Below are 22,920 nucleotides of genomic sequence, written 5' to 3'. Positions count from 1 at the left end.
AATGTAAAATGTAGTAGAAATAAATGTTGGTCTTTTCTGTTATCGAGAAAAGACTTTACTGATCCCGGGCTAAAGATAAAAGATGAATAAAAGTAGCCCCGTGTTTACCAGCTGCAGCATTGAGGTGACGTACACATTTATGTATCAAAATGTACTACATTCATATTACAATGTCCACGTTTCCTCTCGCGATATTTGCCAACGAGAACACAAGCGGAAGTAAATAGTTGCCATGGCATGTTAGCTAGTGAGAGGGGATCAAGTAGCAAGTCCAGCGTGAATGCTCCTGAATTAAAACGGATAAAAATAAATTACAGCCTTCAGGGTTAGTTGGTTGAACGTGGACAAATAATAGACTCACACCCTGTAGACTTCTATAACAAATGCATTACGAGATTCGAGGAATCGTACAGCACGTTTGGGGCCTGGAAAAGACGTATGCTAACTAGCTGGCTAAGCTAGCTAACATTAACGCGGCTAAGTTCGGCTCACGTCGCCTTTAGCACACAGCCTAGCCAAAGATCACTGAAGTGTCTGCTATCATTTTAAACAGGCGAGTAAGTAAGCGAGTAACATCACCCCAGCTGGTGTTAACTCTGGCCTCAGTGGGGGAAAAGTTCGGCTGGATCTAAAATGATCATTGAAAACCTCGATGCCTTGAAAACATGGCTGTCTGAAACCCTTGAGCCCATGTAAGTAACGTTAGCTATTAGCCACACAGCTGTTTTAACTCTAAGCAAATTATCTACGTTTTACCTATTATTTATTTCCATGTTCGTATGTTTTTTTTCTTCACAATTTCAGCTGTGATGCAGACCCCTCTGCCCTCGCAAAGTATGTTGTTGCTTTGGTGAAGAAGGATAAAAGTGAAAAGGAACTTAAAGCCCTGTGTATAGACCAATTGGATGTATTTCTTCAGAAAGGTAAGTAACCTCTAGCCTCAATTTGTTCCTCGTGTATTATCAGGACACATTCGGGTCACACAAGTAACCATCGGTTTTTCTAAGACACAACTGAAGTTGTTCAAAGGGACTATAGCGGTTCTAGAGGTATTTCTGAAACCTGTAAATCTTTTTAACCACATAGATAAAGAATATTTAGTTTGTTGCACAATAAGAAAGATTTGGGAATTTAATCAATTGACCTGTGACCTGTTAAATCTCCTTCATAAAAGCTTTACTTTGCAAGTCTAGTGTTATTTGTCATCTGTTTTAGTGTATCTTACTGGTTATTGCTGCACTTTAATCCATTCTTGGTTTAAATCTTCCTTCAGAGACCCAGCCATTTGTGGATAAGCTGTTTGAAGCTGTTAACAACAAAAGCTACCTCCCACAGCCAGAGCAACCATCCTCTTTGGGCAAAGTTGAGAAAGATGAGCAGAAGAAAGATGAGGTAATTTTCTTAAGTGCCATCACAAGTTCACCTAAAATAGCATGGAGGAGCTCTCATGCCAGTGGGTATCTTAGACAAACAATATTAATTGGAAATTAATTTGTTCTTTGTTCAGACAAACCGGGAAGAAGAAAGAGAGAAAAAATTTTCTCGGCGAGTGAATCACAGCCCTCCACAATCAAGCTCTCGCTACAGTAGAGATAGCAGGTGTGTGCACTCGCCCGTTTGCAACCCTTTGTCTTCAGCTTGCATTTACTTTTCAATAATTATTATGTCTTTGTTTAACCAAATTTTTTAGGAGAGGAGATGACCGCAAGAGAGACGATCGCTCCAGGAAGAGAGATTATGACCGCAATCCGCCAAGGAGGGACTCGTACCGCGATCGCTACAATCGCAGGAGAGGCCGCAGTCGCAGTTACAGTCGTAGCCGCAGCCGGAGTTGGAGCAAAGACCGTATCCGAGACCGTGACAGAGAAAGGGACAGGGATAGAGACAGAGACAGAGATAGGGATCGAGATCGCAGCAGGAGCCGGTCCCACAGCAGAACTCGGTCTAGAAGCAGGAGTAGAGGTAAGAACCTGATTGATGGATCTAACATGATCACTGCGTGGTAGTTTGAACTGTAGTTTTTCTATGGAGAGAGCAATGACCCCAAAACCTGGGTTTAAAAACACAACTCTTGTAAGTTCATTTCATTTAAACTATGACCCTGTTGCTGACCTGTTAAACTGTGTCCAGTCAGATTACAGCTGAAAAGAAACACCTTAAACTGAAAGATTACCTCATAGTTTAGAGAGATGTAGAATGTCTAATTTTAATGTAGATGTGTATTAGGTTTTCTTCAGTATGAATTTAATTGTTCTTGTATATGAAATATATTCAATTTTATGAATTAGTTGCATTATATGAGGATGTATTAATATTGAGTCAAGCATTTGGAACTGATACATACCAATATCGGCCTAGACAGCTGATGATGAGTGTGACTGGGTGTTGAGGAAAAACTTAACTAAGGACCATAAAGACAGTTAATTTACCTATTATCCCTGTCTATTTACAGAGCGAGACTCTGGAAAATTGAAGTATGATCATGATCGAGTGGACAGGTCAGAGGGTGATGGCTATACAGCAGCACCGCTGGTCTCCACTGCAACCACTTCACACTTCCCTGTGCCAACACTGAGCAGCACCATTACAGTCATCGCCCCCACACATCATCATAGCAACAACACCACTGAGAGTTGGTCAGACTTTCGCCCTGAGCACCCTGTGGATCGTGGTCCTTTTGGCAGGGGACCACCCCCCCAACCTAGGAAGCGATGCCGAGACTATGATGGTAAGAAAAACTGATTCAACTATTTTCCATTATGTCTGCAGACTGGCCATTTAAAAAAATCTATTGTTGTAGCTCTGTGAGTTTGATGTTCCACATGTGTATGCTCTCTTTTCCAGAAAAGGGTTTCTGCATGCGAGGGGACATGTGCCCTTTTGACCATGGAAGTGACCCAGTTGTGGTGGAGGATGTCAATTTGCCGAATATGTTGCCCTTCCAACCTCCGCCAATCCCAGGTGTGGACGCTCCGCCGCCACCAGGGCTCCCGCCGCCACCGCCTCTCATGAACCCACCACCCGTGAACTTGCGGCCCCCTGTGCCCCCACCAGGTGCCCTCCCACCCAGCCTTCCACCCGTTGCAGGTAGGGATTCAGAGTTGGTATTGTCTATGATACGTGGGTACTGCACAGGAAAAGCATTTAACACATTTTTCTCCACAAATGTTAATTAAGTTGGATGAGCTAATGGCAACCAATATAAAAACAATTCTTATATTTAGTGGGAAAGATAGCAAAAACATGCAGGGCTGTTACTGTTTTTCATTATCCATTATTTTTTTTATTTTCTAACTATTTTTTCAATTAACTGATTTAATCTTTTGGTCTCTAAAATGTCAGAAAATTGTGAAAAGATGTCCATCACAATTTCCTAAAACCTGCTTTGACATTAACATATTACTTGTTTTTAGAAAAGTTTGAATTTATTTGTGGTCTGCAATCAAGAAATAGATATTGATATTCAATGTACTATAACATAAATCAGGAAAAAAAAATCCTCACAAATGAGAAGCAGAAATTTGGGAGTATTTGACAGTTTTGCTTCACTTAAACTATGAGTTGGTCGTTAAAATAGTTGCATATTCATGTGGTCAGGGTCTTCACTGTGTTGTGCCTGATTGGTAACAGCAACACATTTTAGCAGTGTGTTTTAGCATGAAATGTCAAACTTTGTATGTTTTATCATGTTAGTATATTCATTCAGTTTCATATGGGATTAGAGATGAGAGCACTTTGTTGTACAGTTGCATTTATAGAATCTATAGAATTTGCATTGCTAGGCAACAGCTTGGGTCTAAGTCTGCCTACTGTCAGCTGTTTCTGTTTGAAACAGTGAAATTGTCAGATCGCACATGTCAGATTTACAACCCTGGTGGTTTGACCAGTTAGTAGATGTGTTTTTTTATGGACTTGTTTGAATTGGTTCTTATTGCATTTTTTTTACTGTTAAGTTTTCCAATAAATTCAATTCTTTTAGAGACTTTGCTTGAATTTCTTATTCTATTTGATTTTTTTTTTTTAATTCTCCGTCTGACACAGGTCCCCCTCCTCCACTTCCTCCTCTGCAACCGTCAGGCATGGATGCACCTCCTAATTCCATCACCAGCTCTGTTCCCACTATTGTCACCTCTGGGATGCGCTCTTCACTTCCCCAAGCCTCAGTGCCACTCTTCACCTCTGGTAATGGCTGTGTGTCTTTTGAAGTTACAAATGTAATTTTGTATTTGTAAATCAGTGTTACTGTACCTTGCCTTGTTGTGTTATGAGCTTAAGTATCCTCTCTCTGCTGCCCAGACAACTATGACACAGATGTGTACAATCCTGAGGCTCCCAGCATCACCAGTACCCCCAGGCCGATCTACCGCCACCGGGTCAATGCTCAGAGACCCAATCTGATTGGACTCACAATGGGGGAGGTGGACCAGCCACAGAGAGGTATTTTTCACATGAACTGAACCAGCTGAGCTTGGAATAGATTATCTTAAAACATGCATGTTTCTGTAGTCTCAAAACTGACCTGTCAGTCTTTGTCCCTCCTCTCACCAGACAAGATTCCTAACAACAGTATGCGGATTGTTATGGAATCTGATTCAAGGAAGAGACCACCTGTCTCCCATGATGGAGGCCTCCCCTCCAAGAAACCTTGGTTTGACAAGTAAGACACCTTGTTCTTTTCATTTAAAAATAAGTCTTGTGCTCCCTTTAAACCCACTGGCTAAGAAAATTTGATAGAGGCATGTTTAATAGCACACTTACTGAATTGTTTAATTCTTCTCTGCTTAGACCCAACTTCAACAAACCCAACCACCAGGGCTACCACAAAAGAACCCCATTCTCTCCTAACACCAAGCTGCTGGTTCGGCAAATTCCTCCCGAGCTCAACAACATCAGCAAACTCAATGAACATTTCAGCAAGTTTGGCACCATCGTCAACCTGCAGGTCAGTCCCTGTGTGCTATAGACATGAAAGTCACAGCTTTGATGGTCAAGTAGTCAGTAAAATATGTAGTAATGTACTGTGCATACAGTGAGGCAAGTAATATATGAACAATATGCATGTGTGAGATTAAGGAGTTTTAGTTTTAAATCAACTTCTGAACTGTTTTACACAGAGATTTTAAAGAAAGTTTTCTTTTGTGTAGTGGTTCAGAGTTAGTCTTTGTTATTGACTCAGAAAAAAATAGCTTATATGGTCAAAATGAAGCCATAAAAGCCACATAGATTAGGCCAACATTAGACCTTTTCCAAATGCTTTCATACACTGGTTTTTGAAGCATGGTACAGTGAGTAGCATTCAGCTACTGGGAAAGTTGGGATGGTGAGGAGAAAATCACATCATAGAGTTGTCCATGTGTATTTGATAATGCGACAACATTGAGGTTAAGTTCAGATAAATCATTCAGCCAACCAGGACTTACAGCTTGTGCACCATATTTAATATAACTGTCTCACTGTACCATTTTTATTTCTTTTAACAGGTGGCCTACCAGAATGACCCAGAGGGGGCACTTATCCAGTTTGCCTCTCCAGATGAGGCTAAGCGGGCTATGCAAAGCACAGAGGCTGTTCTCAACAACCGTTTCATCAGGGTGCACTGGTTTCGTGATGACGGGAGTGATGTCCAGGGCCAGTCACAGCAGCAGCCTCAGCCACAGCCAGCCATGGTAAAAGTTGATTTTAAAACTGTTGTTCATACCATGGTGTGAAATGTTTGGGCTTACCACAAGCAAAAAAAAAAATTGAGACTAAGCCATAGTCTTACCCAAGACGTTTTTGCTGTGAGCCTTGCATTTCTGGGAACATGTTGTAGTTTGCTGCATAACTAGCCAAAACATACATCATACAATATCATGTTTGTTTATAGAGCAGCAACAGTAAGGATCCATAGAGCTTTTTTAAAAACTGTAGAATACAACCGTGTGGTTTTGCTGTTAGTTCCTGAAAATTAAGATGCTTCCTGTAAACCTCGCTGTGGTGTGGTAACATACAGCAGTCTTCTCTTGAATAGAGAAATCCGTCATAGAAGAGACACAGATACCAGTTCCAATTCTGTCTTCAGCTTGAATAGAGCATAACTCATCCACAGCTCGCTTTGCTGCTGATCTGTTAGTGTTGCTGTGTGAAATGTTACACCTTCCTCAAGGATGTTTTCGATCATTTGTAAGACTGGGCATGGCAAACCACAGCATTGTTATCCCTTTGCTCTAGCATTTTGTCACTTGGAAAAACCTGTTGCATTTATGCCAGTGCTGCATCCACCTACAGTTACAGAGCTTCTGTAGTGTTGTTGTGAGGAGAAGCGGGAAGTAGATGATACAGCCAAAAAGTTCAGCATGACAAGAAATCTGGAAGATCAAACACCATAATTGTTATCTGACAGTGGTTAATATTAAAATGCACTCCATTAATCCTCACCTAATGTGATGAACATGTTTGTCGTTCAGCAACCCTCAGCCACGTCTCTGAAGCAGTCTGTCAAAGACCGCCTTGGACCAATGCTCCCTGCAAACTCTGAGCCCTCCCAAGACTCCAGCATAGCTTCTCAGGTGTGTGTGGGTGTGATGGTGTTCAGTTTTTTTTGCATATACTTGTCAAAATCTGTAGAAGGTGTGTATAAACATCATGTATTTCCCCCTTTGGCGCAGAATCCTTCTAAAGTGTCGGTGAAGGACCGTTTGGGTTTTTCTTCCAAACCAGCAGCTCCTGTTGAAAAAGTAAGTGTCAATTCTCTGTCAGAATGACTCATTTTTTTAATTTAAATTTTGACTTTCTGTCTGTTTGTATGTGTTAAATGTTATGTGCTATCACCTTTTTCTCCCCTTTACAGGTGTTTTCAACATCCATGGGGCTCACAAAGACTGTATACAATCCTGCTGCCCTGAAGGCAGCCCAGAAAACCTCAGAGGAAGCCTTGAAGAAGAAACAGGTGAGAATAGTAATGGAGGGAAGGGTGGGAAAAGGGGAGGGGAAAGACTCTGAAGTAAGGATAATAAAATGGAAAGCAAACAGTTAGGATTCTCATACTAAGAACACAATTCCTTTTTACAGGAAGCCCTAAGACTACAGCAGGATGTAAGGAAGAAGAAGCAGGAAATATTGGAGAAGCACATTGAGACACAGAAGGTAAGATCATCTGGAATAGAGGTTTTATTACTCTTATCATATATTCAAGTGATACTGCTTGTCAGCATTTAGATTCTGCAGCCCTCTTATACAAACGTTAAATGTCAGTGTGTGAGTTGTAACCACTCACCACTCCCAGCAACATGAGGCAGCAGACTCCCTCAGCCAGTCTCTGGACTCGGATTTGTTTGTGTAGATTTACCAAGTGTTTGAAAGCTGTGTGTGGGATCTGTGACTCACGCACTCTGTCATCATAGTAAAAAAGGATTAATGATCATGTGTCAACACGCTATGTCCTTTAAAGTAACATGGCAAAATGTTCTGAAATGACTGGATGTTCTGAGTGAAATTATCCATATTTTACCACAATTTTAAATCTTACTATGTGGCTAACAGTGTTGATTTCTGTTCTTTTGGAAGCAGTTCATACAAAAGTTAAACCTGCACTTTTCTTGTTTTTCCTGCTGCCATCCTCTGCAGCTCCTGATATCCAAACTTGAGAAGAACAAAACAATGAAGGCAGAGGATAAATCCAAGATCATGGAAACTTTGGGCATGTTAACCAAGAGCATCACCAAACTTCAAGAGGAGATAAAGGGAATCTCAGGCAGCAGCAACCTGTTACGCACCGCTAAGAGCAAGGCCCAGGTAGTGTTTGCTACCAGCCAACACACAGAACTTCATACACAAAATTCTGCTGATCAAAACCTGATAGAGGTATTTTGCTGCATGCTTCCTTGCTCTGCTTTGTAGTTTTAGTTTGTGGTATGTAACCAGCATTTGGTTTATAACTCTAGGTTTTTATTTAACCAGCTTTTACTCTGCTATTTCATTCCTTTGAGTAAGGCAGCTGGATTGTCTATTCTTCAGCTTGTCCAGTTATTACTTCCTGTCTTGCACTGTTGTCTTTCCTTATGTGAATTAATAATATGTTCAGGCACAGAAAGAACTGCTGGATGCAGAGCTGGATCTGTACAAGAAGACTCAGGCTGGAGAGGACACTGCTTTGTTGAAGATCAAGTACACCCAGCTGCAAATTGAGGTATTGACTTGACCTTGAAAGACAAAACTGTGAAGTGTTAAAATGCAGCTTAAACAGCTGCCACATGAGGGCACTTGTGCTCTTGTAATATCATCTCCACTTCTCTAATTATATGTTTCAAGAGATCAGCCAGATATTTGTTCTGTTTAACTTACTAACAGTCAGGTTTTTTGTTTTAATCCAGGCAGCAAAAAGGGGACTCCTGTCACCAGGACGAGGTCGGGGGGTCCACACTCGGGGCCGTGGTGCTCTCAGGGCCCGGGGAAGGGGCTCCAGAGGACGGGGAAGAGGTGTGCCAGTGCATGCCGTCGTGGACCACCGACCACGAGCGCTGGAGATATCCGGTTTCACTGAGGGTGACCGTGTAGACCTGCTGCCACACTTTGCTGTAAGCCAGTCTGTAACTACTGAGAAAAGGAGATTTGATATCCACAATTGAACCAGTTTGACCTTTCAATGGAAGCTGTTACTGCAGAGATTAACCTCTGAGGGGGTGGACAGTTAATGCTTGCCACTCAGTAGGGACATGATAAATAAAACTTTCAGCTGTTCGCTCATCTTACCTAGGATTAAGGGTGTTTGTTGTGTGGATCAACAGAGGTCAAAGAAACTGTAGATATTCTATAAGTGCAAGATCAACTTATTCATTCAACATCCAGATAAAAACTAATGACAGAAAAAGACTGATAACTACATGTAGGATTTCTATTATAAATATGTTACAGTATAAACTCTGTCAGTACTGCTGAGTTAAACAGGTATAGCACTAGCTCCAGCTGCTGAAAATCAAATGAAAGTTGAGGTGATGCAGCTGCAATATTAAAAGCAACCTGTAGACTGCACCTTGACACTGAAAGAGGCACATAGGAATTGTTTTGTAATACCTTACAAGCTACTTGCAGTGACAGAAGATCCATAAGATTTTGTGTTTGTAAAGTGACCAAAATGTTGTGTGTTGACACTTTTAAGCAATTCGGAGAGATTGAAGATTGCCAGATTGATGAAAGCAACCTGACTGCAGTCATCACTTACAAGTCAAGAGCAGAGGCTGAACAGGTGATGCATTTCTGGATTTTCCTGATGTTCAAACAGTAAAATGGTTCTGTACTGAATTTTCTTGATCAGAGCAGAGATCTGTGGTTAAGTCTGTCACGACACCTGACACACCTGTTTCCTCATCTGCTCTCTATGTTGTCCACCTTTAGGCGGCTCTTCATGGAACAAGATTCAACAACCAGACTTTACACCTGGCGTGGCACAAGCCTGTCACAACTCTCAATACTGCTGATGCTGATGAGGCAGAACCAGAGGAGGATGAGGTTTGTGGGCATTTCTCACTTTGCACATATTTTTCTATTTATAGTAGCTGATTAGGACAGAAGATTTTGTGTCAGGTTTTCTGTAAAGATAATAAGAGAGGGGGCAGAACGAATTTATCATGTTTTTGTTGGTGTTAACTGTCATGATAGTATAAAGATTCACAATTAAGTATTTACTTTAGTTCAGATATTTGGATGTTCTCTGCTCAGGTACCAGTGCAGCTTTTTTTTAAATTTTGTTTGTTATACACATAGAGGACACAAGAGGGAGCCATTACACATTACAGTAAGGGTTGTTTGTATGTGGCTTTTGCATGGCCACTTGTACTTTCATTAAGCAGTCGGTTTTTCTGCGGCATGATTCTCTCAAGCTGAGAATTTAGTCCCTCATGAGACCCTTTTAAATACACGATGCGAGTGCTGATAGTGCTCAAAGTAAAAGGTTTTTCCACTTGAAATTGTTTCTTTCACTGTGACGACCACTAATCTCCCTCTTTTTTTTCTCCTATCAGTACCCAGAAGAGTCGCTGAGTGATGATGCACTGCTGCAGGATGACGATGAGGAAGAGGATGATAACGAGCCGCGTTCCTGGCGCAGATGAAGAACAGTCAGACCGCTCCTCCCCTGGTTGCACTGGTGTGGAAGACAAGCAACAATCCAGCAACTTAATAAAATTTCAATGCCTGCTTGTTGTAAATCAACAAGGCACATTTCACTTTGGCTAGACTTTTTTCCCCTCACAAATATGTAACTGGCAGAAGAACCATGTGTGAGTTTGATTCATTTTAATGTGTGTACCAGATGCAACAATGGTGATTTTTTTAATGCTCTTAATGTAGAAACAGTTCTGTAATTTTTTTTTTCTTTTCTTTTTAGTTTGTTATTTTGGTTCATAAAACACAAATAGATTGTCTGGACATGTGACATCTGTTCACTCAAAGACACGTGCTTAACTCTCGGTTTAAGAAGACAAAACTCGTGTTGTAACTAAATGAGTGACAGACTGTAGCTTTTGCAGAATAGTATTAGTTTGACTGGTTAAAATGCTCATGTGTAAATATTTTATGTCTGGGTTTAAATGATTTGTATGAAAGTTTGGCTTCTCAGTTCTTTGCTTTACTTTGGATTGTACAAAAAATAAAGAATTGAAATGGTCTGAAAACATCCTGCCAAAAAAAGGAAAAAAAAAGGAAAAAAAAAGAAAATGTGGCAGTGAAAAAAAGACTCATAAAAGACCAGAGAAAAAGACCATTTCAAAAAACTAAAAAAACCTTCCTCTTCCCCTAAAGAGCAAATATTCCTACAAAGTTCCTTCATCTATCAACACTTTTCTTTTTGTTTGTTTTTTTAAAAATCTGGGATCGGTAAGGTAACCAAATATGACACTGATTTCCATGTTAAGGTAAGAACATGACATAATCTGACATATTTTGAACATTGTTAAAATTGTAATTATAATCTAGCTTTAAAAAAAATATTTCTATGACTGGTGTGTGTGTGTATATATATATATATATATATATATATATATATATATATATGATCCAAAAACCAATCCAGTAGTAACCTAACAGCATTTGTGCTCTTTTTGTTGCAGGAGCTGTTGGCAGTTTCCAGCTACATCTCTTCTTTCTCTGAGGGGCTTCAACATTTTAGAATGTAATCTTATATTCAGTCTAAGTGTTGCTGTGTTAAAGATACAGTATTTTTAAGATCAATTATAAATTCTTTATCATCATTTTGCTTATATGTGACAACTGCCTGCTGTGAGATCTTGGGTGATCTTTTATCTGTGGGTAAATGAAAGGCAACAAAAACTTGTATTTTGCACTCAAGGGATAAAATAGGGCTGTATTGATCTCTGTGGAAAAATTGGGCAATTAAATAGTGTGTTTGTAAAGTGACCAAAATGTGTGTTCGTGATTTTGAAGCAGTTTGGAGAGACTGATGATTGCCAGATTGACGAAAGCAACCTGACTGCAGTCATCACTTCCAAGTCAAGAGCAGAGGCTGAACAGGTGATGCATTTCTGGATTTTGCTGACATTCAGACAGTAAAATGGTTCTGTACTGAATTTTCTTGGCCAAAGCAGAGATCTGTGGTTAAGTCTGTCACGACACCTGACACACCTGTTTCCTCATCTGCTCTCTATGTTGTCCACCTTTAGGCGGCTCTTCATGGAGCAAGATTCAACAACCAGATTTTTTGCCTGGCGTGGCACAAGCCTGTCATGACTCTCAGTGCTGCGGATGCTGATAAGACAGAACCAGAGGAGGATGAGGTTTGTGGGTATTTCTCACCTTGCATACTTTATAATAGCTGGTCTGGGCCATTGATTTTATGTCAGGTTTTCTGTAAAGATGAAAAGACTGAAAATTTGGGTAATTGAAGATATCAAAGCCCCTAAAACCTTATATAAAGTATCTCTCTATAAATACTGGTGAGAGTTTAACATTTTAAAACTCTGCTGATCTGCTTCATCAGGACTATTTAGATGTGGTATTAGCGGATTTGATTGACAATGGCCTTATGACGTGAGCAAGCAGCCCTAAAAGTGTGGGCAAAATCCTTAAAGGCCCAGTTACATACCTTGGTGTCATTTGTATGTGGCTTTTAATACACCAGCAGTGTCAACTCACATAATGTACTTCTGTAGAGTAATCATAATTTTCTGAAAGCTGTGATACATGTGATTTGGCACTTAATTTCAAGTGCCTGAAAACAAAACAAACATAGATGGTGAACATTAGATTAGATTAGTGTTCTAATCTATCTATCTGTTTGTTTTGAGCTGCCACTCTCTGTCCACCTAACACAGGTTAATACTTAACTTTACAGCTGGTCACCCTTTGCTTTCTTCAAACCAAAACTGAAGATGAGTCTTGGTGTTTAGGTAAAAGGGATTCTGCTTTCTGTAAGGGAGTTGGCATACACCTGCAGAGAGGCTCTCCACAGTACAGATCCCACAATCTCTCAGCCTCAAGTGAAAGTGGACAAATTACCCAATCAGTGTCCACCAGTTCAGTGTTCCTGGGCCACCCCTGGTGCCTGTCAAGCTTGCAGAGATAATTGTGAGAAATCAGATTTGCTCTTGTAGAATATCTGCTGTTTTTCATTTAAGCTCTTTTCCCCTGCGCCGCCGCCAAAAATACCTCCCCTCATCCCTCCGTCTCTCAGTCTGGGAGTGTTAAATGCCCCCTCCTGCTGTCTCATTTACCTACTGTGGTGCCACCAAACTCGCACAAGCATTATTTGCGCTCAAACAAGCTGTTGTAGTTTTACCCGCATGCTTGTGCATTTGTGTCATGAACCTGTAGCTAGCTTTTATTTGTCATGACACCGGTTTGATTGACACAAATACCCACATTTCCTGACAGTTGTTTAGTCGCACTTTGTGGAACAGCTACACAAATAAATGTGTTACAGGAAATTTAGTACTATACCCCTCATCGTTTACAGCCACTTCAGTGGTGATGTGACCAGCATGCAGAGCTCGACTTGCCTCCCTTTGTGTCTCAGTGGCCACAGGACGTTTATATGCTCTGTATGAGCTAAAGAAAATATGGGCTAACAAGTTTACAGCATCCGTGTCATCCATTATATGAATCTTTACTTTCTGATTTGTGTCAAGTAGACAAATGGCATGACATTTAGGAATTAGCTATAATGGTTTTGATTTTTTTTTCACGTGGATATGGCAGATAAAGTTGAAAGTAAGTTTCACTGGAAAAAGAAAAGATTTGTGTGTTCAAATTCTTGCTTTTGTTTGCTTGGAGATTTCTGTTTCTGTTTCTCTGTTTGTGAAAATGATTGTAGTTTTTTTTTTTAGGCCCTGGGGGCTTAAGAAGTCGGTCATATGGGTATGCAGCGACTAGAAAAATGCATAACATTATTGACTTCTGATGTATTTATTCAGATTCATTTGAATATTACTGCTGCATTTTCATAACACAAAAACATTGCTGCATGCCAATTAACACCAATTACCACTTAACCAATTTTGTAAAATAATACATACAAAATTAATCTTAATGGATGGATAATGTGCTCACATAATGTTTTGGTCAGTAATTTTATGTCACTTATCCATTTAAGGTGAAAATATAAGGAAGGTGTTTCAAATCTGAAATCAACTGTGACCCCTCCCAACACACTGCTCTACGCTTTCACACTCCTTGCCCCCATCGCTACAATGCCAGTTCTTTGTAAAACCATTAATATTTTATGCGATCATGGGCCTTCATAAGCAAATTTCAGTCCCTAGCAAGTTGAGCAAAAGCATGATTAATTTAGTATTTATAACCCGACAACCCTTTAAACAACACAAGGCCCCCGGCCACAAAGCAAGGCACAGTTTGAAACAAAACTAGCAGCCTCTAAATCATAATCAGCATAGTCATTCAGGATCATTTGAGTTTGGGGACACATTTTTTTTTCCCTGTAACACCAGCTGCAGTTTTGGTGTGCAATCAGTGCCTGTGTGGGAAAGGCAGCCTCAGTTTTAAAGCTTAACTGGTAAAATTTAATATTACATAAAAGAAATCTTTGTTATTACTCAGTTGCAAGAAAAAAAAAAATCTTGTTTCTTCTAAAAAACCTCTCGCCATTATCCTCAGTTTGCTGGGAAATACTGCTGTGTTAGACTCAACAAAGCCCTTTAACCTTGTCTGCTGACCACAGATCCCAGGTAACCCTGCTGGCCGGGAAATGCCATCAATAAATCAAGACATGGCTGCCCTGAACCTGCAGATCACTATAAATCTCCTTTAGTCATGATGCTGCAATCAGAGAGCTGTAGCTGTTCTGTTTGCACATAAAAACAACTGGAAACATGGCAACACCGGGAGCCAGTACATTCAGATGTTTTAGTTTTTGGTCTCAATCTCTCTAAAAGAACAGCTTTAATGTTCTCGCCTGTTTTTTGTATTTTTTGTTTGTTTTTTGCATTGTTGAAGGATATTACTTCCCTTAATGTACAATATGTAGGCTATTGTATGTATGTTGGTTGTTTTTTTCAGGAGAAAGGAAAGGAAGGACATTGAGAAATCAATTCATAATCTACAAAAAATAAGAATGACAATATCAATCAGTTGGTTCATTTTTAATCACATTACCTCACCAGATACTGTATGAGTTGTGTCAGAAGTTTAGTGGCATAATACTAAATCTGGTGGTAGAAGTAACATTTAGGTCCATTAAATGAGTAAAAGCATCAGTACGATAATATAGAATTACTTCATTACATGTAAAAGTTCTGTATAAAAAAAAAATAATAAAAAAAATACAAAAAACTGTCAAAAGTAGAACACTTTAAGCCTACTGACCCCTTTTCAGAGTTTTTATTATTACATATATATGTATATATTTGTAATATAATATATATATGTAATGCCAGTTCTTAGGCCTGTATTTGTTATTGATTTGGTTTTTTGTTGTCTTTTGTGTGCCAAGATGGGCCTCTGTAGTCGTTGCATCTCTTAATTCTGCTAATTATGTCACTTTAAAATGATGTGGAGCTGTTTTTAACAACTTTATTCAGGCTACTGTTGGATCGCTTAATCTGGAATAATGGAACATATTTTATGAAAAACTTTAATCTGAAAAGTACCTAATCAACTTAAAAGAACATAACATGTCAACATGTTAAGAGCTGAAAGAAATCACATATTGCAGATTTAAGTACAAATGTTGCAAACCATACTAGTGTTTACGTCATAAAATACATGTCATGAAACCAAATTTGCTGCACAGTCAGGATACAGAGGTAGTTTTCATTTGACAGAACTGTGGAATGGCTTTTTTAATGTATTTCCAAGAATTTCCATAACTAGCAGCTAAAGTGGAAACGCCACATGGCCAGACTCTGTAAATGTGTCTGTAATAACTTATCCACAGTCTCCTCTTCCCTGTGAGGGTGATTGTTATTTTGCAGTATGTCGTTCAGAATCTAATCAGGCTGTACACTAACATGATCACTGTACAGTTCAACTTCATTAAAGATAATCTCTGTGCAGGCACCTGCTGGACACAGCAGGCCCCGCCCTCTGCCCTCTCCCCTGTCATTGATTGGTGCAGTGATTTGCAGCATGTAATCCAATGCTCTGTGACAGGTTGTAACTGAGGTTAAAGATGGCAATTTAATTATGTGTCAGAGGTCACATTAAAGGCTGACCCTTGACCCATCGCCACAAGACTGCTGATTAGTGACAACCTTATGTCATTGATTAAACTGAGCAACATAACAGACAAATACCAGTGTAGAATAACAGGTAATTGATGCAGGATCAGTGGTTTTCTGAGGTCTCTGAGACAAGAATTCAAGCATCCCTAGCACCCTATCATACCCATCTTTTCCTGATTGTTTTCCCAGTAGACCCAGTGTACAGTATGTGGTTTGTTAAAATCCAGCCTTTGCAGTTTTGTATATTATTTAGTGTGTGTGGAGATCTTGTATTTGCAATGTAATATTTGTCATGTATCAGTCCATCAAACAAGTCCTTATTCAGCAAAGAAAGGGACAAAATAACTTGTCATAAAACACTGTCCTGATATCCCAAAGCAGCTAGAACTTCTTTAATTTCACCATGTTAAAAAAACTTTAATTAAAAGACCCCACTCAACTGTTAAAATTTACAGTTTTAATTTAATGTAACGTGTGGAGTGTTACCACACAGTCAAAAAGCTGATGAGGCTACAGTGTCTTTATTAGGTCCTAATGAAAACACACTCAAAGGCCAAACCCTGTATTAATCTGGAATCAACACACACAACATGATGCATTCATGGCCAACTGGCCAACATCATGGTGAGGTCATGTTGTCATTTAGACGCCTTGGAACTTATAAGAAGCAAGCTACTATAGTACTAAAGGAATTTGGGGAAATACATTTATTAACTCTCTGGGAGAATTAAAGGAGAAAACCAATACTGTGCTACAAAGGCAACATACAATAACTACACACTTGGTAAAAATTGAGTAATGACCTATATCTGACTTTCTTAAATCTGTTTTACTACATAAAAAATATTATGTCATAGAGATTTGTAATTTTCAAAACAGACATTAAAGCAGTATCTGCCCTTTGGCTGAATAGTTACTGTACTGAGGCTTGGTAATCTGTGAGTTGAGGAGTAAAAATATACCACAATAGCAGTCAGTCAGGTCATTAAGTTTGATTGGTAGATAATAAGAAATCACTCTTTGAACCAAACCTTCACCATGAGAGTGTATATTCATGACATGTCAGTGTAGCAGTCCAGCCACTCTGTTTTCAACAATACCTAAATGATTCCTTTATATCCATATGTCAGTTTTTGTTTTTTGGGTAAAATGGATCTGACTTGTTTATGGTGCTATGAATGAGTACAGTTGTTCTGTTTTGTCATTAGGCCCCTAGGTACAAGCATGACTAACATTTCTGTAGTCAGCCATATATGCAAATGATAGGGCAATTGTAGATATACAAATATGTACCCATGGTCCACGCGGCCTAATGGCCTCCCTCCCCCCTGGCCAGCTCAATGGCTCATTTAGATATCTGCTTGGTTTATTATGTGAATAAGTTACGCCTGGCTTGTTACGACCCTCTAGGTTCCTGTTTCTGCTGTGTAGCTGAGATGTGTGGTGCTCAATTAGGCTGCTTGGCTGGCAGAGTTAACCCTTTGCGCCAGATAAACTGTTTTGTTCTCAGCCAAATGGGGTTGGTACAGTATGGGGGGCTTCCAGGCAGGGATCAAAAGATCAATCCTAATACAGTGCTACCAAGCTGACCTCTCAGATGTAATAAAGGCGCCATCGTTCACCCTTGGGGCCTATTCAGAGCATCCCACCCCATGAACAAACCTGGTATCTTTAAATTAGCTGACTTGCTTGCCCTGCAGGTAATTGCATTAGTTTATCAATGTTCAACACAATTTATTACTTACTCCAGCACCAGTAGGATCCTGGTGTTAATGTCCTCTGTGAGGAGACAGGAAAGCGAGGTCTTTGTGTTTGAGAGAGAGAGAGTGAGTGTGTGTGTGTGTGTGTGTGTCTTTGCAAATGGAGAAAGTAAACACAATGACACCAAGAAGTGAAATTACAGTTTTATTGCCGGTATTAGGTTTTATTTTTACAGGTCTATGGCCAAGGTCTTCTTATATGTGCAAATTTGGACCAAATTATAACCTTACATTTCACTATGCATGACTGTACATCCATACTGCACTATCCATATAATTTATTGGTGACCTTTCTGTTGCCTTTGAGGTGTCAGATTAACTCGTCCTTCTTCCTGTGTGTCTGTCTGAGCCTTTCTCCACTCTCTGTCACTGATCATTATAGCTCTAGCACTTGTTTTAAAACTTTATACGACAGCAGACTTATTTGCCCTAATAGGTGCTTAAATCAGATTGTCTTTCATTACACTAAAAACAATATTACTGTCTGTACTTTTCAATGGAGCTCTCTGGCCAGAGGCTAGTGCGTGCCTCCCTCACATCTGTATGCATTATGGATCTGTCTGAGGTAATAAACAGACCCTACTCTTATTCCTACTTCCTGGTATCATTATTCCTTGCCCCTCAGATGGATTATAGCCCACTGTGCAACATGTAGATGAGTGGCGCTCCTCTGATTGCCTTATGGCCATCAGGCTTTGCATATTTACTGCCCATGAATCATGCTGCGCAGAAAACCCACAGCAACATATTCCGATCCTCCTCCCTCTTCCACTTTTTACCCTCTACTCGTTTTACACTTTCTCTCTGATTCAGATTCTCACTGTCACTTCTTTTCCTTCAGCTGTCTTTCTCTCGCAGCTCCCCCTTGTCTACGACTCCTCTTTCACTGTCTGTCTTTCCCTATGCCTTGATCCTGCTCTATGCATTCCCAGCTGCTTAATTAAAGCATATATTATTAATACTGCTATATCTTTGTCCATCCTTCTTCCCTGTTCATATGACTGCTACATTAAGTGTAAATTGTTTCGCTGTAATTCCCTTTTAATGTCCCTGTTATAATCAGTGTTTCTGGTGTGTAGAAGCAAGGGGGACAGAAAAAAAGAGAGAGAATGCGACCGAGATCATAGGCTTTTACTGGAACTTACTGTTTGATGTGTGGCTTGCATACTACAGGCCCCATAATTAGGTCTGTTTTACAAGTCAAATGTATATGGCACCAATCTGAAAAATATGAGATTAATAAAAGAAAGTTGTCAGATGTAGCTGGTATGGTGTGTTGCCTCTCTCTGCAAAGCCCTAGGGAAAGAGCAGCCCACTTCAGTGCTTACAGGCTTTTTAAAAAAACAAACAAACAAAAAAAAAAAACAGCCCATTGTCCTGTGAAAAATGAACGAAACTGTGACATAAAGACATGCATGATTTGTAACAATCTGAGATCCAATTTGACATTTGACAAAGCTAATGATATCTCCATCAGACCAGATTTACCTGTATTTACTTTGTATTCACTGCTAATTGTGTTAGCATGCTGACATCAGCATTTAGCTGCTACAGCGTGGCTATAGACTTGTTTGAATAGATTTTTTTAACAGTGTGAAATTCTTTTCACTTCCATTGTATTGGACTGGTTGCAGAAATCTCAAGAAGCATGACTGAAAACCCGGACAAACAAAACCAAAAGGACTAGAATGGCTTAAGTGCAAAAGAGTTTTTCCAGTGAAGCCCCGAACAACATGCAGCCTATTGCTGGTTCATGAGATTTCTGTCCCCTGTCAAAGGCACTTTCCTCCACCTTCCTCTAACCATCATGTCTAATGAAATGGTGTTGATGCTTTACCATTTATCAGTCACAGAGCGCTTGGTCCACCATTATTGATTCAAGAAGGCCAATTGGCTGGGAGGGTGCTGTAAACTGGGTGATTTTAAAACCTACATCCTTCATTGTCACATGATGGGTGCAGAATGAGATCATAAGAGGCTGAATGAGTGTATGGGCAATAAATAAACGGAACAAAATATAATTTGGCAGACAGATGGAAACTGTCGATAGGATTGGCATCACTGATGTCCTCAAAGTGATTATCAGGGCAGGGAGGGTTAGCTGTAGTGTGGAAAAGGTACAGTAAAAGTGTGGGAAGTGAACATTTCCTCCTCATGTCATGCGTTCCGTCGTTGCTGAGACAGATGTTGTCCATGAGTAATGGCACAACTGTCGTGTCACATAGAAACCTGTCTGCTCCACGTAGCAAGTAGGTAACAGGAAAAGAGTGTGAGGGCCCGTTAATATCGTAAAACAGTGTTTAAATATTTTAATTTCATTTGTCAGAGGGGCCCCTCCCTTGCACTCCATTACCCTGACAACCATCCTTCATCAGCTGAATGAGTGCATTATTCATTAGCACTAATTATTTTCACATAACGTCTGCCCCGATATATTTAACCTCCACATTACACCCGAGATAATGGCCTTGTAAAATTGAATTGCGAGAAAGAAGTGGAGTTGGAAAGCTCATTTAAAGAACATAAGAGGGAGGGGAAAAAAGTGAGGGAGGTGCAGGAGGGGTTTTTGAAGCAGCCGGAGTGGGGGGGTTGACAGGAAGAGTGTTAAGCACTTTGGGACATGGAGCCCCAGAAGTGATGGGACATTCGTTCCTGTCTCATTTGCATGCTAAGAGAAGAGCCCAGTGGTTCTCTCTCTGTTGAGTTGAAGAGATACCTAAATGCCCCGTGGGCTGGAGGTGCCCTCCAGCCTCGGAGTTAAGATTAGCTCTCCCTGACCTGACACACGACCTCAACCATTAATATAAAAACACATGACCAGGGACAGCAGGGGCAGAGAGCAGACAGTCGTGTCTTTGTCTTCACCTCCCTTTCCCTGACTCCATCTCTTTTATCTCTCTCTTTACCTCTTCTCTTCTTCTGTCTTCACCTCTGCTTGTACCTCAGCTCTCACCATCCTCCACTTCTTCCTCCTTGTCTTTCTTTTGTGTTTTATTCAGCTACTTACCTGCAGAAGCCCCAGTGATGATTGAAATGGGTTTGAATCACCCACTCAGGCCTCTGCTCATATTCCCCACTAAGAAGTATGGATGTTTTCCATACAGACGAACTTCAAAACAAACTTAGGACCAAGGAAGGGCTTTATTCCTGTTTTGTTTATTCATGAGATTGACATTCACCAGCATGCAAAATTTAGACCCAAACAGAGCTTGCTGCTCCACTTGCTTTATCCCTGCTCTCTTCTGGGCAAAAGTTGTGACCCCATGCCAACAGCTAAGCCAAACTCTCACCCATGCACAAATAAACAGAGGAGCGTACACACATATGCATGCTGAAATAAACTCTTGCACGCACTCACATGCAATAGCTTCCATGCACGAGTAAGTCAAGAAAGTCAAGAGTGCAAATTTTACGCTGTCAGACAGCTGTACAGTCAGCTTTGATGAATCCATTCACTGCAGTGTTCTCCAGCTTTGATCAAAATATACTTGATAACACTTCCCTTTTAACCCACCCTGTTTTATAAGCACTCTTTAATACATAGTTTATAATACACTATGATGTAGTTATAAGCAACAAGCAGGTTAAACTATTTTTCAACAACTATAACTCCTCCGACAGGCTGCTGTAAGTGGAGGTTGGTGCATAAACAGATGATGAATGACAACATAATAAAACAAAGTTGTAATAACATAAACTGTGTTAAAATTGTTGGCAAATACTGGACATCAATAAACATTTAAAAACGACCTTGTATCTGTGTATAATGACATGGTAATGTGTTAAAAAAACATTTATTAAATGTTCAGATAGTGCTTATAAATGCTAAATGGGGTGGAAAGTTAAGGTGTTAACACATGTTTCCCTGCAAATGCATAAGAACAACCACAGTTTTATAGAGGTCACTGCACTGAATTGATTCCTATATATATACAGTAATATTTGGAAAGGCTTGCAACTGAAACTTTAGAGAAATTCCCATGACAATCTCTTAGAGCTCACATCTTCACATCAGTTTTTCTGTGACCAACCACAGATGTTAACCATCATGTAGCACAAGGAAAACAAGTTTTCACATTTGAAAATCTGAAACATCAAATATTTAGTATATTTCAACTGTGATATATAATCATAGTGGCCAATTCATTTTCTGTCAACTAGCTCAATTAATTGACTAATCATCTGAGCGCTATTTTGATACTAAATTCATTATATTTCATAACATCTCAGCAGCATACTGTAGAGTGTAACATAGTAAAGCCTCCATTTTTCTCTGTAACATTTTTCTTTTGTTGTGCTTTCTTTCTTTGATTTCCTGAGTAATGTTGCAAACAGTGACCATGCTCCTCTTCAGGCTATGCGAGTGTGAATGTAAGTGTACTGCTTTCTTATGCTTGATGCCTGGTAATTGCAGTTCATTTCAACTGGGAAAAAATATTATTCTCACGCCTTTCTGTGTTACGCCCAGAAGGCAGCGCTCTCTATGTGTAAAGTATCTGTCTCTCTGACATTTAGATTTGCCTTTTAAAGATGACATTTTTCAAAACTGGCATTTCTTCATATGTTTTCTAGAGGCGACAAAATTATTCTTTTGCATCCCAGTCAGAGTGTTCATGTAAGTGTGTAATTTGTCCAACCTTAAGTTGTTTGCTTATTTTGTTTTCCCTGGTATTGGTGATATTATTTCATGATATGTACTACGATTGTCTGATGCTGATATCAGTGTCTGATAGTTGTACCTGTCTGAACATCATCTTGACTCACATTTTCTAAAGAATCTGTTCTTTTTTATACATATAAATACTTCAATTTTGTGCTTCAAATCTAAATCACAGGTAAGACTGTGCATGAGTTACCATTTCTTGGCTGTGTTGGCAGTGTCTGAGGCTTGGGCCCATCTGCAGGAGAAAAAAAAACACAAAGTGCACATTTGTCACATTTGTTGTATGAGTGTGATTTATATGTAGCACAAATAAACTATAAGGCAACAGCTTGATGTGGTGTGGTTGGCAGTTGATAGTTTTTGGGTGTCTGACAGAGGATTAATGGTGTACTGAGTGCAGAGAGCGTTATCGAGTAGGCATGCTCATCTTCGAATGACTGCTTTGAATCACTGGAGATTTCCAATTACTGCACTCTGGTGCCTCACAATGAACCTTTACCCATTCTGCAAATGAGCATGCTATCCCTAAATAATTTCCTCAACAAAGATGGTGCTATGCATTATGAAATATTCAGAGCTCAATTTTCCAGCTCTATCAGACTTTGGAAAGATCCATAATTACATGATAATCCACAATGTAATTCATTTTTGGTACTTTGGGAATCTGAGTTTTCTTCATAGTAAATTATTAAATATGTTGGCGAAATGGCATAAAGCCCGCTTTGTGGCATTTGTGATTGTTTTCAGGAGAATATGTATGACAGTCGTATTCAAGCTGATATCTTCAGGGTCATTCAAAAAGTCAGGACTAATGAGATACTGTAGCCAG

General features: G+C 39.8%; 1 protein-coding gene across 1 annotated transcript; it reads left to right on the top strand.

The window, feature by feature from the left end:
- The first annotated feature begins 208 nt into the window (after window positions 1-208).
- Window positions 209-10,761, top strand: rbm26 (RNA binding motif protein 26). The gene is made up of 22 exons (XM_018683755.2): window positions 209-692; window positions 805-923; window positions 1,274-1,392; window positions 1,508-1,599; window positions 1,691-1,962; window positions 2,453-2,728; window positions 2,845-3,087; window positions 4,042-4,182; window positions 4,297-4,437; window positions 4,549-4,657; window positions 4,786-4,942; window positions 5,481-5,666; window positions 6,447-6,548; window positions 6,648-6,716; window positions 6,830-6,928; window positions 7,051-7,125; window positions 7,606-7,773; window positions 8,063-8,167; window positions 8,352-8,555; window positions 9,137-9,223; window positions 9,373-9,486; window positions 9,999-10,761. The coding sequence occupies exons 1-22, from the start codon at window positions 634-636 to the stop codon at window positions 10,086-10,088; spliced, it is 3,027 nt and encodes a 1,008-aa protein (XP_018539271.1). The 5' UTR covers window positions 209-633; the 3' UTR covers window positions 10,089-10,761.
- Window positions 10,762-22,920: the final 12,159 nt, after the last annotated feature.

Source organism: Lates calcarifer, linkage group LG2, assembly GCF_001640805.2.
Source record: "Lates calcarifer isolate ASB-BC8 linkage group LG2, TLL_Latcal_v3, whole genome shotgun sequence".
NCBI classification, from domain to species: domain Eukaryota; kingdom Metazoa; phylum Chordata; class Actinopteri; family Centropomidae; genus Lates; species Lates calcarifer.
Note: the sequence above shows the minus strand (reverse complement) of the source record. Positions and strands in the feature narration are given on the sequence as shown.

Excerpts from the sequence above, each read along its gene's own strand:
- rbm26 (XM_018683755.2), top strand. The coding sequence starts at position 634 with ATGATCATTGAAAACCTCGATGCCTTGAAAACATGGCTGTCTGAAACC. Across the intron at positions 6,929-7,050 it reads AAGCCTTGAAGAAGAAACAG|GAAGCCCTAAGACTACAGCA; the intron begins GTGAGAATAGTA and ends TCCTTTTTACAG. Across the intron at positions 7,126-7,605 it reads AGCACATTGAGACACAGAAG|CTCCTGATATCCAAACTTGA; the intron begins GTAAGATCATCT and ends CATCCTCTGCAG.